This window comes from Rhinolophus sinicus, linkage group LG07 (assembly GCF_036562045.2).
Source record: "Rhinolophus sinicus isolate RSC01 linkage group LG07, ASM3656204v1, whole genome shotgun sequence".
Lineage (NCBI taxonomy): Eukaryota > Metazoa > Chordata > Mammalia > Chiroptera > Rhinolophidae > Rhinolophus > Rhinolophus sinicus.
This window is the reverse complement of record NC_133757.1, coordinates 68,403,448-68,418,615: the sequence shown is the minus strand read 5'-3', so window position 1 is coordinate 68,418,615 and position 15,168 is coordinate 68,403,448. Positions and strand designations below refer to the sequence as shown.

At 63.1% G+C, this 15,168-nt stretch overlaps 2 protein-coding genes across 21 annotated transcripts; one reads left to right on the top strand and one right to left on the bottom strand.

Annotated features, from left to right (window-relative positions):
* Positions 1-162: 162 nt before the first annotated feature.
* CBARP (CACN subunit beta associated regulatory protein) lies at positions 163-11,373 on the bottom strand. 19 transcript variants are annotated; one of them, XM_074337414.1, is made up of 14 exons: positions 10,363-10,829; positions 9,731-9,812; positions 8,630-9,279; positions 6,837-6,950; positions 6,609-6,748; positions 6,328-6,392; positions 6,183-6,232; positions 5,837-5,981; positions 5,462-5,633; positions 5,090-5,227; positions 4,480-4,690; positions 3,918-4,110; positions 3,114-3,293; positions 163-2,117 (listed from the first exon to the last, which is right to left on the bottom strand). In XM_074337414.1, the coding sequence occupies exons 4-14, from the start codon at positions 6,862-6,864 to the stop codon at positions 1,064-1,066; spliced, it is 2,376 nt and encodes a 791-aa protein (XP_074193515.1). In that variant the 5' UTR covers positions 6,865-6,950; positions 8,630-9,279; positions 9,731-9,812; positions 10,363-10,829; the 3' UTR covers positions 163-1,063. The 19 variants fall into 19 exon arrangements, with proteins under 19 accessions (XP_074193515.1, XP_074193505.1, XP_074193504.1 ...); XM_074337404.1 differs by lacking the exons at positions 8,630-9,279; positions 10,363-10,829 and adding an exon at positions 11,239-11,373; XM_074337403.1 differs by lacking the exon at positions 8,630-9,279 and having other exon boundaries at positions 10,363-10,831.
* Positions 11,356-13,665, top strand: ATP5F1D (ATP synthase F1 subunit delta). 2 transcript variants are annotated; one of them, XM_019744106.2, is made up of 5 exons: positions 11,356-11,619; positions 12,282-12,435; positions 12,936-13,024; positions 13,155-13,280; positions 13,582-13,665. In XM_019744106.2, exons 1-4 carry the CDS (start codon positions 11,356-11,358, stop codon positions 13,275-13,277), a joined length of 630 nt encoding a protein of 209 aa, XP_019599665.2. In that variant the 3' UTR covers positions 13,278-13,280; positions 13,582-13,665. The 2 variants fall into 2 exon arrangements, with proteins under 2 accessions (XP_019599665.2, XP_074193532.1); XM_074337431.1 differs by having other exon boundaries at positions 13,155-13,665.
* Positions 13,666-15,168: the final 1,503 nt, after the last annotated feature.

The following is a 15,168-nucleotide window of genomic DNA, read 5'->3' as shown; positions in this document are numbered from 1 at the left end:
GTTCTCCCAGTGGTGACCCTGCCTCTCCAAAGCCTCAGCTCAGGTCCAGGGTCTACTGTTCCACAGTGCAGGGACCAGGGCCTGACAGTGGGATGCTGGCCCTTTCCCCCAAGGCCTCTGTGCACTTGAGTCCCCAGACAAAACCCAGAGCAAGCAAGAGTGTGCAGTCAATACTTATAATCAACTGGAAAACAACACAAGAAACTCCATCACTGGATGGATGGTACACAACTCGAAGCTTGGAGGGGTGGGGCAGGGTGGCACAGCTGCCCATCTTTTGGCAATAAATAAAGCTTAGGAAACTTGAAACCTTGGCCATTTGGGTTTTGTGTTTAAGTCTCAAACACTGATGAGTCCTGGCCATTCTTTGGACACGGGGCAGGTGGCTCACTCACATGCGGAGGGTGGGCAGACACGGGGAAGAGCCATCCAGGACGAGGGTGGTGGAGGCGGCGGCAGTGGGTGTGGTTATTGCTTGGAGGGGGCTCGGACTACCGAGAACACGCCACAGTGAGGTAAATGGCTTTGGAAGTGTTGGTGGCTGTGGGAGGTGCACTGGTCACCAGCACTTGGCAGTCCTGTCCCAGCAGGCTCAGCACATGCACCCTAGCATGGACTCCAGCTGGGGCAGACCAGGAGAGCTTGAGGATGGCGCTGGGAGGGGCACCCTGCGCATGCACCCCACACAGTTGGCGCACAGTGCCCCTCCAGGGTGGAGACCTTGGTCTGTGCCTCCCACTAACAAAGGACGTGCCACCAGCCAGAGGCCACACTGTCTGAGGTAAGGGCAAGTGAATGTGGTCCTGGGGGACCTGAAGATGGGAATAGCCTTGCTCCCTCCAGACGACCCAGGGTCTTCGAGCCTCCCGATTCCCTGCCAACCCAGCAAAGTACCCGGAGGGGACTATGCACCTGTGTACCAGGGGCAGCATGGGGTGTCTGGGGCAGTGGGCTTGGGTGTGACGCCCTGCTGTCCCGGGGCAGGTACATCTAGACGTCATGCCCACATATGTCGCTGTGGAGGCCCCACGTGCGCTGAAGGAACTGGAGAGGGGCACGGGGCCTAGGCTGGGCTGTGGTCTGGGGATGTGGGTGCAGCAGCGGCTGCCAGCAGGGGGACCACAGAGACAGGCTGGGCTAGGCGTGGCAGGAAGAGTCTGTCCTCCAGGCCGGCTGCCAGCTTGTCCAGCATCTCTCCAGGGGGCCCAATGCACAGGCCTGAGTTAGGGCAGCCGCTGCCGGGTTCCTCCTCAATGGCAGGGATGGCAGGCCCTGCAGGGGCAGCCAGCTCATCGCCCGTGCGGGTGTCGGACGGGCAGTCAACACTGTCGCCACGGCGCAGGGGCGCACGCATCGGGCGGGGATCAGCCCCAGGAAGGGCGGGGGGTGCAGCATGTGCCCCGGGATCACTGTGCTGCCGACCCCGCTGCTGCCACTGCTTTCGCACGTGTGGGTGTGGGTGTGCGCGGGTGCGATGGCGTGCAGTGATGGGCGGGGTGTCGTCAAAGTGTGGGTCGTGGCGCAGGAACTCATGAAAGAGTGCGTCTGTCTTCTCATCCACGCTGTAGTCTCGGCGAGGGGCACGGCGGGGCCAAGCCCGTGGGCTGCAAGGGCGGGCGGGTCCCTCTGCTGGGGCCCCCTCGAAACTGCCCCCCATGGTGGCCACGTGGCCCGCGCTGGTGAAGGAGGAGCGCTTCTCAGGTAGGCTGGGAGGCCCATCGTCGCCTGCGCCACGCCCTTCGATGCTGGCATAGCCACTGTCCATCTGCAGCAGCTTGCGCGGCCCGCTCGCCTCATTGTCCATGGACCGTGGTGTGGGTGGTGGGGAGGGAGGCGGGAAAGCCGGCGCTGTGCCCCCAGAACCCGAGCTGTCACCACTTCGCACCGAGTCACGGTCGTTGCTGCTCTGGTCTGAGGCAGTGGCCGCGTGCAGCTCAAGGGAAGCACGCAGGCTCCAGATGTCACGGTAGATGGTCTGGGCCTGCTCAGAACCCGCATCCCGCTCACCATCTGATTCCTGCTGCTGCCGAGGCCCCCTGCCACCACTGCCACTGTTCTCTGGCGGGGACTCAGGACTCACTCCTCCTGCTGGGCCTGCCTCCGCCTCCGCCTCTAGCCTGCAAACCAGGCCACAGCGGTCAGAAGGCCACACACAGCCCACATCACTGCCTCCGCCACCCTGCTGGGTGGGGGAGGATGGGCACTGATCAGGACACTCTGGGCTTGGCCAGGCCCTGCAGAAGGGGCATTTTAAAAAACGCTACCTGTCTCCTTTGCAGGGGGTGCTTTTGGGGGAAGCCCTGAGCTCTCCTGTAGCCTGCTTTTCAACCAGGATGTCTCATACAGTAGTGACCTAAGCACCTATGGGTACAGGGGCACTGGCTGGCTCCTCACCCAGAAAGAGTGATGTTTTCCTCTGAGCTACCTTCTTCCTAACATCTTAGTGTGGGAGGGGATGGCGGGGGTGGGAGGCACTAGCGAGGAAGAATCCAACTGGGCCTCTCTACCCCTGGGTGACTGCATGTGCCTTGGATTCACAAGGAACCAGGAGAGTGATACGCAATCAGAAGGAGGTCACCAGCTAGACCGGGATGTGCCCAAAAGTAGGAACCTTGCCCGCTCCCTGGGTTCCCCATCCCACTGATGTGGGCCCAGAGCTTAAAGATAGCTACCATTGGGCTGGGGGAGGGGTCCTGCTCTCAGAAATGGTCACGACAGTTTCTGAGAGGCGGCTGTCCAGCCCTCAGGAGCATGGGCAGATGGGAGAGGCTCCCTCAGGCTGTGTACTCCACCGAGAAATGGCACTACCCGGGCGGGCACGGACGCCCAACAGCCCTGCCCGAGTAGGCGTCCAGTCCTGGGAACCCTGGGGCCATTGTCCAGGGCCCCACCCTCCACTCGCCCCTTACCCAGTTTCCCCCTACTCCCCTCCTCCGGTCCATACGGGAGAGATGGCCCCAATGAGGCAGCCTCCAGGAGTGGTGGCACCTGAGGGACACGACCTCCTGTCCGCAGGGCAGGGAGAGTGCTCCCTGGGCCACCTAGGGGGGACGGCGTGGGGCAGGGACCCACAGGCCCACCCCTAGCACCTCTATCTACTGAAAAATACCTGCCGAGAGCGGGGGGCGGGCTTGTGGGACTGGCCAGAAAGGGGCGGTGGGGCGGAAAGGCCATGGTGGCGCCTGCGCGCGCGATGTACTGGATGAAGTCCACGTGGGAGGTGTCCCCCTCCTCCTGCTCCATGCTCTCGCTGGCTGCCCGCTGCCTCTGGAAGTGGTGCCGCTTGGGAGAGCCTGTGCAGAGAGAGGCACATCAGCCTGCCCAGGCCCCTCCCAGCCCTGGCCCCACCCCACCCCCAGGCCTGCGGGCACCAGCCTGGGCCAGGTGAGTGTGCACTGTTATGCAGGTGTGAATTGTGCCGAGGTGGTCGCAGTGCCCTGAGCATTCCTGGCAGACAGGTGTGGCTGGCAAGGACTTGCATTGCACCCCTGGTAGCAGGCATGACTGCTAAAGTGGAGAGGTGTGGGCAAGTGAGGGGCAGGCTGGGGCGGGGGGGGGGGGGCGCGGGGAAGAGAGGTGAAGTCCTCCTGCCATCCCCACCCCTGCCTGTAGGCCCCTGGACAGGAGCCAGGACTCTCCTATGACTGAGGTCTAGGAGAGTCTTCAGTGAGAAGGCATCAGGGGAGCGAAGGACAGTCACCCAGCAAACAGGTTCTGGGTGCTTCCACACCTACACGACTATAGTCACCCTCAGGAATCACAGCTGCCTCTTGGCTGCAGACAGGGCCCTCTCCTCCTGGGCCAGGAGCACCTAGGTCAGTATTCAACCCTCCATCCTGAGCACTGGCTAGAAACAGGCCCTAAAGAGGGCCACACACCTTCCCCCTCTCTCTAATACTTCTTGTCCCTCTCCCCACCTCTTCTGGCACTGGGCCCTGCCACCTCCTCCACAGGACAGTTGACAGATGTGTGACCTGGCCTTGCGCGCTGAGCTCCCTTGAGCAGGGCTGGTTACAGCTGTCGGTGCCTCCGTCAGAGCAGCCGTTTCCCCATGTCCCCCGCATGGCCCTGCTTTTGGCTGAGAGTAAAGGGCCCCACATGCCCAGAGGTCTGCAGGGTTGAAGGGCTGCTGTCATTCATTCAGGGGTGGCCAAATGGGCCCCCCATCTGTTGTTGTAAATAAAAGTTTTATTGGTACACAGCCACACTTGTGCCCATGCCACATGCGGCTGCTTCCCCATCACCACTGCAGACCGACAGTCTAACTGCAAAGCCAAAAACACTCCTGTCTGGGGCCTCGTAGGAGAAGCTTGGTGAACAGCCCTGGGCCACTGCTCGACCAGCTGAGACCTTGGGGCAGGCACTGGAAACCCCTCAGGAGCAGAGACACCCCCATCCCTGCTAGGTTCCAAGCCTCCCACTCTGGCTGCCTGGAGCGGGGTCCCTGGCACTCACTCCCCGCCAGGGGCCACAGCTCACCTCTCGTGTCTAGACTGGATGCCCGTTGGTTGGGCTCCAGCTTCCATTTCTTGACCTTGAAGTAAGGGCTGGCCCCATCCAGGCTGGCATGGCGCCTCAGGCGGGTGAAGAACTGAAGGACTGGGCCTGCCCCGGAGCCTGGGCCCGCCTCCCCGGGCCCCGCCATGGCCCCCAGCCCACCAGGCTTGGCGCTCCTGGCACCTGCATCCAGCTAGGAGGGAGGAGGGATGCTCGCAGGCAGGAAAGCCCCTTCCCCATTGGTTCCCCCACCCTGTCACCCAGGCCAAGTGCAGAAGGGGGAGTGAGGAGCTCTCTCTCCTCCCCCAAGACCGTGCCCAAGTGGCTCCCAGGAGCTCAGCCAGGTGCTGCCCAGCTCTGCCCTCCCCAGCACTGGACAGGGGAGGTTCCAACGGTGAGTGTCCAGAAACGGTCACCCTACCCAGCTACTCAAGTACCCTGTACATGTGTGAGCACACATGTGTGCAACATGGCTGAGTGGGTCCCATGTGCTGCGGGGACCAAGCTGGGGCAAGGAGGGACTTGCAGGGAAGGGCATGGGCTGAACTGTCCTGGAGAAAAGGAGGGAGCAGGGGACACATGGGGTCCTTACCGAGGTGCCTTCCCCAGAGTCGCTGGATGTGGAGGCACTGATCTCAAAGGCAGCAGGGCCTGCGGCTGGGTGGTAAGGGTCACCTGGCAGGGCGGAGCTGGGGCCCACGGAGCGGCCAGTGAGGGCCTTCCCCGGGGGCTGTGGGACAGAGCGGGGGAGGGAAGGGGAGGAAGCAGTGACAGGTCAAAGAGCATGGGTGGGTGGGGGGGGGTGCTGGGCCCAGCCACCCTCTGTGCACCCCAGATAGCCGCCCTCCCTGTCCTGAAGGGTCAGGCCCCGGGGAGCAGGAAAGATGCCACCTGCTGGGTAAGGGTGAGGGCGGGGGTTCCGCTTACCCAGCCTTGATCTGGCTGCCAGCCCCTCCACACTCACCTGGAATATGGCAAGGCTGGCCTTGGGGGTGGCAATGGGGTGGGGCATGGTGATTGCACTGGCCTCGCCTGAGTCACACTCATGGATTGTGACAATCTTGAGGGGTGGCAGGTGCAGGTGGGTGAGGCGGGCATTCTTCAGGTGGTGGAAGTCCCCCTCTGTCAGGGTGTACCTGCCCATCATGCCCACCCGTCACCACGCAGCCAGGCCCAATGCTGGGCCCCACCCCACACAGGCCAGATCCCCCAGTCCACACAGTTACCCTATGGCCCCATCATCCACCCTGCCAGGTCTTGGGGGAGCAGGGCAAGAGCTGGCACTTGGCACCCTCGCCCAGTGACACCAGTCTTGATTACCTCCCAGGGGTCCCCTTACCGGCGGCCCTTGTCCTGTGCCTTCCGGCTCTGCTCAAACAGGGCGGCCTCATTGAAGGACACTCTGCGGCCAGTGGAGCTGGTGGACAGGAAGCGCTCAGTCTCGGCGTCCTGGCCCTCCGGGTCCTCCCCCCTCAATTCGGGGTCTGTGAGGAGAACCAAGAGAGGGTGGGCCCCAGGTGGGCCGAGCCTGGTGCTGGCAGGTTGTGGGCAGGACTACGGCAGGGGAAGGAGCGGGGGGGGGGGGGGGGGCCTCAACTGACCGCCAGGGATCACGAGGATGTGGGCGGGCACTCGCTCATCCGCTCACACACTCACTCGCTCAGCATGCGCCTGTGAGCACCTACGCGTGGGCTTTAAGGAAACAGAGATGAGTCGGAATCGAGCTGCGCCCAGTCTGGTGGGGGAGACAGACAGACACAGCCGGTCAGGCGGCCCATGGGTGGATGGGGTGGGGCCCAGGTGGAAGGCGGGGCCTGGGCGGCACCTCACCTTGGGCCAGGTGGGTGCCGTTGTCCAGGTAGGTGGTGGTGGTCTTCTCTGCCTCCTCTGTATCTCTGGGGTGGGACAGCAAGAGAGTAAGATGGGCCAGGGGCCCACAGGGCTTGTGCCCATGGGCGGTGTCCCAAGCTCACAGGAGCCCACCTGCTGGGACCTCGTCATACACCTGTGGCCCTGAATGCCACTGCCCCTACACCCCCGTGGTGTACCAGCTCTCTGCAGGAACACTGTGAGGGCCCTTGGGAAGGCAGCGGGGCAATAGGCACACACACCTGTTGAAGCGCCGGTGGACCTCCCAGCAGCGCCTGCACAGGAGCAGCACGCCGGACAGCACCACGAGTGTGCCCCCCACGAAGAGTGACATCACCACCACCACCAACACATAGTTGTCCAAGATGGGGTCGGGCTCCGCCTGGAGGGGGGGCAGCAGGGTTCAGGTCCTGCTGTGGACTCTAGTGGCCCCAACCCACCGGTCCTCCCTCCCCAACCCCAACACTCACTGTTGGGCGGTCTGTGGTGTTGTCCCATGTAGTGGTCAGGGTGATCGTGGCGGTGGTGGTGGCACCAGTGGCCATGGTGGCCGTGGGCTGCATTTTGAGGTGAGGAGGAGGGGCCTGGGGGCAGCAGGGCTTGCTCAGCACCAGCTCCGGAGTCCCTGCCCTCTCCCACATCTCCAGGAGTCACGGAGGGAGCCCCCAGGAGCAGTGACTCACAAAAACAGCCCCCACCCTCTCAGATCAGCGCCCAGAGGGGACCTCCATCTTCCCATCTTTTAGATGGAGCCGTGTGCATATCATCAGCCTCCCCAGCCGGTGGGGCCGGCCCAGCAAGGTAGCGCTGGGCTAGGCGCCCTGCCCAGGAAAGGAGAAGCACCCCTGAGAGTAATGGGGAAACTGAGGCTGTCAGCTCATGTCTGGGAGACCGCAGGGCCTTGTGGGCCCAATCAGTGGAGAGGGAGGTGTTGCCCCAGCCCCAGGAGACTGGCTCCATACTAGCAGGGACGGAGTAGATGGGGCTCTCCACCCCAGGTACAGGGCGGAGGGGCTGAACACTGGGACACCAGGGTCTTGGAGGTAAAGCCCACCCTCCACTAAACGCTAGCAGGATTGAAAAGGCCAAAGAAGGCGCATCTGTTCCCAGCCCTGAAGAATCTTGTTCCCATGGCGACTGAGTGAGCAAGCTGAGCTGGAGGTGGGGGGGAGGGTTGCCACGGAGCACTAGGGAAGGGAGAGGCGGAGAGGGGAGGGAGGCCTCCTGCAGGGGCGGCTCGAACGGGCCCTGGGCGGCAAGATGGCGGCTGCGCTCCTCCCCGCGCGCCGGTGCCCAGCCCGGGGCCGGGCGCCTCCTGCAGCAGCTTCTTCCAGCTCGGGCTGGCCTGCCTTCACGCCTGCCTTACACTGGGGGGAAACTGAGGCCGGGGAGGGGCCCGGCACTCGGGTAAGGGACTGTCTGGGCATTGCACCTGACCATCCTCCCGGCGGGAAGGACGGGGGCGCACTCTGGAACCTCTGGGAGCAGTTTGGGGCCGGGATGACGAGTCGCCCTGAGTCGGCTCGCGCCCGGTTTTGCCCCAGAGGAAAGGGAAAGCCTGTGCACAGGCTCCAGCATCCCCAATTCTTTCGGGCTTTGACCCCACGCGATAGCGGGGGAAACTAAGGTCCAGATAAGGGGAGGGTGCTGGCGAAAGCCAGGTGTCCTCAGCGCTCGGGGTCAGAAGCTGGTCGCGACTCGCCGGTATCCTCGCGGGGAGGGCGCATACATGTAGGTCGGGAAATGAGTTCAGGCTGGGGGTGGGGGGGGGCAGAGTCGCTTGGACATGACAGGAGATCAGGAAAGATGGCAGAAGGCGGAGAGGGAAGAGAGGTGGGCTCTCGCGGGTAGGCGGGGACGGGAGCCGAGGGCGGCAGTTCCCCACGGGCCAGCCCCAGAGGTCCAGACAGGCCTGGACTTCCCGAGCTCGTTCCCCACCGCACCCAATCCCGCGCCCCCCATCCGGTCCTGGGGGCGGGCTGGAGAGCGAGAAGAGGCAGAGAGCCAGGCTCCAGGCATATCTTAATCTCGGGCTGAGGCAGGAGGCGGGGGTCCCTCTTCGGACTACCGAAGGAGGGGTGCAGAGCCCCGCAGGTTGGCTCCCACGCCGCCCCAACTCTTCTGCTCCCTCCCTCGGGCCTTGCCGGGAAGGGATGGTGGTCCCGAGCGAGGGCTGGCCCCGGAGCCAGCCATGATGCTGGGCTGCGCGGTCCCGGCATGCCCCCCGCCCGCCCCGGTTCGGCCCCGGGCCCGCCGCGCCTACCTCAGCGCCGGGACGCGCGGCCCATGGGCGGCGGGAGGGCGGATGCGCGGCGGTCCGGGCTGGCTCCGGCGCCGGGTGGCCGCGGAGCGGGAGAATTTATGAATGGAGAGCCCGGCGCGCGGGGGAGGCAGGCGCGTGAGGAGGGGCAGCACACGTGACCGCGTTGGCGGCGTGCCCGCTCCCACCCGCTGGATGCCGCCGGGTCCCCGGCCGTCCGCCCCCGCCGCGCTCGTCGCCGCGTCTGGCTGGGTCCGCGCTGGCCAAGGCCTCCCCTTCTCTTCCGGCGGGGGCGGGGGGCGGAGCCTGCGCTCCAGGGCGCCCCCTCCCCATGGGGAGCCGCCCTCTCCCGAGGCGGCTAATCTCCGCCCCCATCTACTGCAGCAAGACTTCCCGACCCTTCTCGAGGTCCCAAGGTGCGGGAACTTCCTGGGATGCAGGACTACCCCCAATCCGGGGCCCTGGGGTGCATAGAGTGCCCTTCCTTCGCTTCCTCCAATCTGGTGTTCTCCAGGGTGCACAGCCCAAGGAGTCGGGCACGTGTACCCCCTTTCTTCCCGTACGTCGGCGGCCCTGTCAGGGCTCAGCGTGCTCCCTACCTTGTTCAGACGAGCAAAGAATAGCATACAACCTGTGCTGAATGCCATCAGGGCCTTCCAAGTGCCGGTGACATCAGGACTACCCTGATAAACCCCTATGCTTGGCCAACCCCAAAGCTGCTCCCCTTTCTCTCTCTCTGACTCGTAGCTTGTCTTTCTAGAGGATTAGGCCACCAGCCTACTCCTGGTCCCATCCCAGCTACCCACAGTGGCAGCCCTCCAGGGAAAGCCCACCGTGTTCAGTGATGCCCAAGACCCAGTTCAACCTCTTGGCCTTTGCACTTGCAGGTGCCTGGTCAGGAGTGCTCTTTCCCTGCTCAGCACAAAGAGTCCCTCCTTTGCCCCCTCCAACGCTTCCCAAATGCCAAAGCCTCCTTGCAGCTCCTCTTCACTTCCTCTGCTAACACGGCAACCCCCCACCCCACACTCCTGTCCTGTGCCACATTTTGTTTCTCGCTGTGGCCCCACTCCCTTACTTGCTCCAGTGTGTTGTGTCCTTGCTCACCTCTGACCTCACTACACGGTGGGCTCCAAGGGCAGCAGCTCATTCACAGCTGGGTCTCCAGGCATAGCACAGGGCTTGCACCCTGGAGGGAAAGAGGTTGTGCAGTGGATGAAAGGGTGACACCATTAAAGGAGAGCAAGGGGCAGCCCTGTGGATAAGTACCCAGGAAAAGTTGGCGCTAGGCAAGTAGGAATGGCATGTGCAAATGCCCTGAGGTAGGAAGGTGTGTTGGCAGAAGATCAAGGTATTGGCTAGAGCAGGGGAAACCACTTGTGGTTCCCAGTAGAGGAATGACATGGTCCCTCTGGCTGTGTGTGGAGAAGGCATCCTTGGTGAAGCCTGGGGAGGAGACTGGGGCCATCCAAGACAGTGATGGTGGCCACAGTGGCCAAGCTGGGTGGACAGGCCTGGCCAGTGGATCCGCGAGAGAATTCCAGGATAAGCCCAGGTTTGGGAGCTGAGTAACAGGTGGTGCCCTTTACTCGTGAGCCACCCTAAACTGGGAATTGGAGAGAAGTCCAATGGATGGGTGTGAGGAACTGGATAGATGAGGACGCCATATGGGGTGCGGGGCTCTGGGATAGGTCGGGCTGCGCACAGGACACACTCCTAGACACATAAGTAGGGCTTACCTCTGCACACACAACCTAGGACCAGGATGCCCCGGGCACCGGGACTGATCTCCTGAGTGTCCCTCACAGGGCTAGCCTGGAGGGGGCGCCTTCAGCCTGGATGCTGAGAGGCAGGGGCGCGGGCACAGGAGGATCTAGCTGCCTGGACCCTGAAGGGAGCTAAGGCACGCGTAGCCCCTGGGATTGGGGAGCCCCCACAGCAACCGCGTCGCGGACCACCTGCCCAGTAACCGGGCCCAGATATGTGACACCCTCCCCTGCGCCCTGCACCCGTCCGCTCCTCAACCAAGATCCTTCCCGTCCGGCCCGGACTCCGCATTTTCTCAGAGTCCAAGGTGGCGGCCTGGGGACCCGGCCCGGAGGCCCGACCCGTGTGCAACAATGCGAGGGCGGGGCGGTGACATCAGCGCCGCCAGCGAGGCTGCGCCGGCCGCGGTGACGTCAGCGGAGCCCCGGGCCGCCAACGCACGCGCCCTGGCGTCAGCAGCGCTTGGGGGCGGTGGACGGGAGGGGCTGGAATGAGAGCCTCTCAGGGCGGGTAGCCTTCTCGGGGATTGCAGCTGAGCCAGACCCACACCGCTGGGCGTTTGCCTGCGCTAGACCCTCTGCCTGGGACGCCTGCACCTGCCTCGATTACAGCCTGCCCCATCCCGTCCCCCACACTCTGCCGCTTTGGTATTTTTGTGTGTGTTTTTATCATCTCTCAACATACTATATGACTTGCTTATTTATTACGTTGTCTGTAAAACGCCCCACATCCCACCCAGAAGACGAATCTTGGCATTTCTCTGATGCCTCTCCAGTGCCTGGCATCCAATGAACGCCCCCCCCGCCCCTCCCCCAAGCAGAATCGTCTAACCGACCGACCTCCCATACCTGGCCAGAGGAGTGGAACCTGGGCCGGCAGGAAACTACAACTTTCAGCATGCTGTGCGGCCGGGGGTGCGTCGTCATCAACGTCGCGCGCGGCCCGCCGGGAGTCGTAGTTCGCGCATGCGTCCTCGCTTGGTATTCTTCTCCCAGACGTCCCCGCGCGTCGTCCTTTTCGTCCTCCAGGCCGCCCTCCTTCGGCCGGAGTCCGACTACCTCCTTCGGCCGGAGTCACCTGCCGCCGCCATGCTGCCCGCTTCGCTGCTCCGCCGCCCTGGCCTGAGTCGCCTCGTGCGCCAGGCCCGCGCCTACGCCGAGGCCGCCGCCGCCCCAGCGCCCGCCGCGGGCCCGGGACAAATGTCCTTTACCTTCGCCTCACCCACGCAGGTGCGAACGCTGTTCCGGACCCCGGACCCGCGCCCCTTTCCGGTGTGGTCCTTGTCCGAGTCCTCCAACCCCATTCCGGATCCGGGATCCGAGCCCGCCGACCCCCAGGTTGCCGACACCCATTCTGGACTCCAGACCGGTGCCCTTCCTCCGTGTGGTCCGAGTCTGAGCCCGCCAACCCCTATTCCGGACCTGGGATCCTAGTTCCCCCGCCCCCAGTTCGCCGACCCCCATTCCATACTCCAGACCCGTGTGGTCCGGGCTTGAGGCCCCCAATCTCCGGAACTCCTAGGCCTTTCACCTGGATTCCGACGACCAAGGGCCGGACCTACCTCTCCAGCTGGTAATGCCCCTCGCTGTAGGCAGCTCTCGGAAAAAAGCGCCTCCTACGTGCCTGTCGCGGGCAGGCATGTTCTTGTGCCCTTACAGCATCTGCCTGTCCAAGGGCTTGGGTGGCTGGATTTGTTCTCTTCTCATAGATGATGGTACTGAGGCCCTGTCTGAGAATTAAAACCCAAGCTTCGGCCCCAGTGCGTTTGCTTCTGTGTCCCCCATCAGCACTCAGTCCTGCCTTGGTCAGTTTTACTGCAGGGAAACTGAGTCCCAAATGGCATTGCATGGGAGTGGCCTTCAGTGACCCATTCCCCATGTGTCTTCTCCAGGTCTTCTTCAATGGTGCCAACATCCGGCAGGTGGATGTCCCCACGCAGACGGGAGCCTTTGGTATTCTGGCTGCCCACGTGCCCACCCTGCAGGTCCTGCGGCCAGGGCTGGTTGTTGTCCACGCCGAGGACGGCACCACTTCCAAATACTTTGGTGAGTTGAGCGGGAAGGCAGAGGGACAGGGCTGGGCAGGGCTGCACATCCTAGCAGGTCTGTCCTGAGGACACAGTGAGAAGCCAGCCAGAAGCACTGTGCACCTCCCGTAGCTCAGGACTGGCTGTGGTTAACTGGCATGTAGTGGGTTGGGGGAGGGTGACTTGCTGGGAACGGAAGTAAAACCTGCCAGGGAGGGGGTCCAGCTTTGAGGAGAAGAACATTTGTGTAGGAAGAAACCAGCTCTACACAGGCCTTCCTTCCACCAGCATCCATCTCCAATGCTCCAGCTGGGATTTGAACCTAGCCCTATTCACCCCTCACTCTGGCTCAGCCAGTGGGCTGGTGGGTGAAGGGAAGGGGCTATGTCCCCGTGTCCTCTCCAGGTGTGAATCCCCCATGCTGGACCCCAGGGCCCCTGTGGGGCTGCTGTCCTGGCTTTGGGACTAAGGGTTTTCCTCAAGCCTAGATATGGAGGTCTCATCCCCGTCCTCCCGCAGTGAGCAGCGGCTCAGTCACAGTGAATGCTGATTCATCAGTGCAGTTACTGGCCGAGGAGGCTGTGACACTGGACATGCTGGACCTGGGGGTGAGTGTCTCGGGAAACCAAGGCATCGAGCAGACATGAGCTATCTGAGAGCTCATGGCTTCAGGGTGGAGGGGCAGGTGGCCAGGCTGGGGTCCCTGCTTGGCCCTCACCCACCACCCACCCACTGCAGGCGGCTAAAGCAAATTTGGAGAAGGCACAGTCGGAGCTGTCGGGGGCGGCGGACGAGGTTGCAAGGGCTGAGATCCAAATCCGAATCGAGGCCAACGAGGCCCTGGTGAAGGCCCTGGAGTAGGCGGTGCGTGTCCCTTGCCTGCATCCATAGGAAACCGAGGCCCAGAGCTGGATGGGCTGTGGGTCCAATGTGACGGGGGTGGGGCAACCCCCTGGGGGCAGCTTTCCTTGCCAAGGAGGCTGCTGGGGACAGCACAGTCCCAACTTCTGCCCAGAGCACACCCATTGGGTCCAGGCCTGGCAGCTGAGGCCAGGGCTCAGAGACCCTGCTCTGCCCTTGGGGATTTTGTCATTCCGGGGGCTCACCTTCTGCCTCCCAAGATCCCACCTACCTGACCTGCTGCCCACCACTCCCATTCCTGCAGACCCTGCAGCAGAGACCTGCTCCCAGCCACCTCCTGTGCACAGCCTGCCCCTGGCCCACACCTCATTAAAGACCAGGGACCCCACTTGTGTGCGCTGATTTTTGTCTCCTGCCTAGGGTGGTGGGTTTGGGACGCTGTCCTCCCTATGAGGTAAGGCCTCGGGGGTTTGGAGGTTGTGGCCCGAGAAGTCCTTGGGGGCCTGCAGTAAACTGAGGAATGGGGGTATACAGCCAGCAAGCCTAGGCCGGGTGGTGGGTGGGTATTGGCCTTCACTCCAAGAGGGTGGGGAGAGGCAAAGGTCATTGGCCAGGCATGGAGACAGCAGGTGAGGGGTGGCTGTGGCTTCTGGGCCAGGCCTGGAGAGCTGGACAGAACACCTGTCAGGTTTCAGGCTGTGACAGCTGCTCTGTGGGCTCCCAGGTCCTGGCCCTGCCCCAGCCACACTGGGAAGGGGCGGGTCCTGCCTGCTCCCAAGGAGGCCTCACCCTGTGCTGGCCTGGCCTGTGGGTGGCCCTTGGCTGGCTTACTGCCCCAACTCCAGTGGTGCTGGCACCTCCACGGCATCGAGGCTCTTGGGCCTGCCCCAGATGGGGTGGGGTGCCTGGGTGGGAGCAGCTTCAGTGCTGCCCCACCTCCCTTTTATAACCCTGGGGTGTCCCAGACTCAAGCTCCAGGTGGTAGATAGGGGATTTCAAGGCAGGGGTCTTGGTGACCCCCTCCCCACCCCGAGCCTGAGCATGGCTGACCAGAGATTCCAAGGGGGTGACTGCAGGAAAGCCTGGGCCTCCCTTTGTGTCACTGGCAGCCTGGAGATTACTAGGAGACCACCCCAGGGTATGTCAGCATGGATATGCTGTGCACTTGTGTCACTGTTCTATGCAAGTGACTGTTCCATAGCTATGTTTGAGGTTCAGTGTGGTAGGACATGTTTGTGTGGGGGCCTCCAGGCGAGCTCATGGCTCTGGGGGGAGGTCTATCTAGGTCACCCTACTCTGGCCGGTGAGGCCCAAGCAGCAGGTTGTCACTTCCCAGGAACATCGCAGAGAAGCCTGTCACAGCCATGAGATCACAGGTGCAGCCCCACCCCTCCCAGTCCCCAGGTCATAGCCCAGGTCTTAAGAGTTCCTGGCCAGCCCAGGTGCTATAAATAAGGTGGAGAGGTTGGGGGACGAGGGAGGTCTTCGCCAAGCTGCTGGACCAGTAACCTCCACGCCAGGAACCATGTGCCTGCACCGTGAGAGGCCTGAGCCTGTAGCTGGGGGACAGCCAGATTCAGGACCCCCCCAGCACAGCACAGGCTCTGTGGGATACATGTAAGCGAGCCATAGGGACACCCCTGCCTGACATGGGCCGGAGGGAACAACCCATGCTAGGAGGGCCAAGACTTGAGGTAGGTCACAAGGCCAGGAACCAGGGATCATGAATTCTTCCACAGGGCAGGTTTAGGGCCTGGTGGGGGCAGGCAGGGGGTCCCCTTGTACATCTGTGCTTACACCCTGGGACAGCCTTCATGAACACTGGGATGCTCTAAATGGGAAGGAACAGGAAGTGGGTCACCTAGTATGTTCAGTAACTTACCTGCAGAGC

Coding starts and splice junctions, on each gene's coding strand:
- ATP5F1D (XM_019744106.2), top strand. CDS start 11,356: ATGCGTCCTCGCTTGGTATTCTTCTCCCAGACGTCCCCGCGCGTCGTC. Junction 11,620..12,281: donor CCTTCGCCTCACCCACGCAG/GTGCGAACGCTG, acceptor TGTCTTCTCCAG/GTCTTCTTCAATGGTGCCAA. Junction 13,025..13,154: donor TGGACATGCTGGACCTGGGG/GTGAGTGTCTCG, acceptor CACCCACTGCAG/GCGGCTAAAGCAAATTTGGA.
- CBARP (XM_074337404.1), bottom strand. CDS start 9,773: ATGAGCTGCTGCCCTTGGAGCCCACCGTGTAGTGAGGTCAGAG. Junction 6,749..6,836: donor ACACCACAGACCGCCCAACA/GTGAGTGTTGGG, acceptor CCCCCCCTCCAG/GCGGAGCCCGACCCCATCTT. Junction 4,691..5,089: donor ACTCTGGGGAAGGCACCTCG/GTAAGGACCCCA, acceptor CCTCCCTCCTAG/CTGGATGCAGGTGCCAGGAG.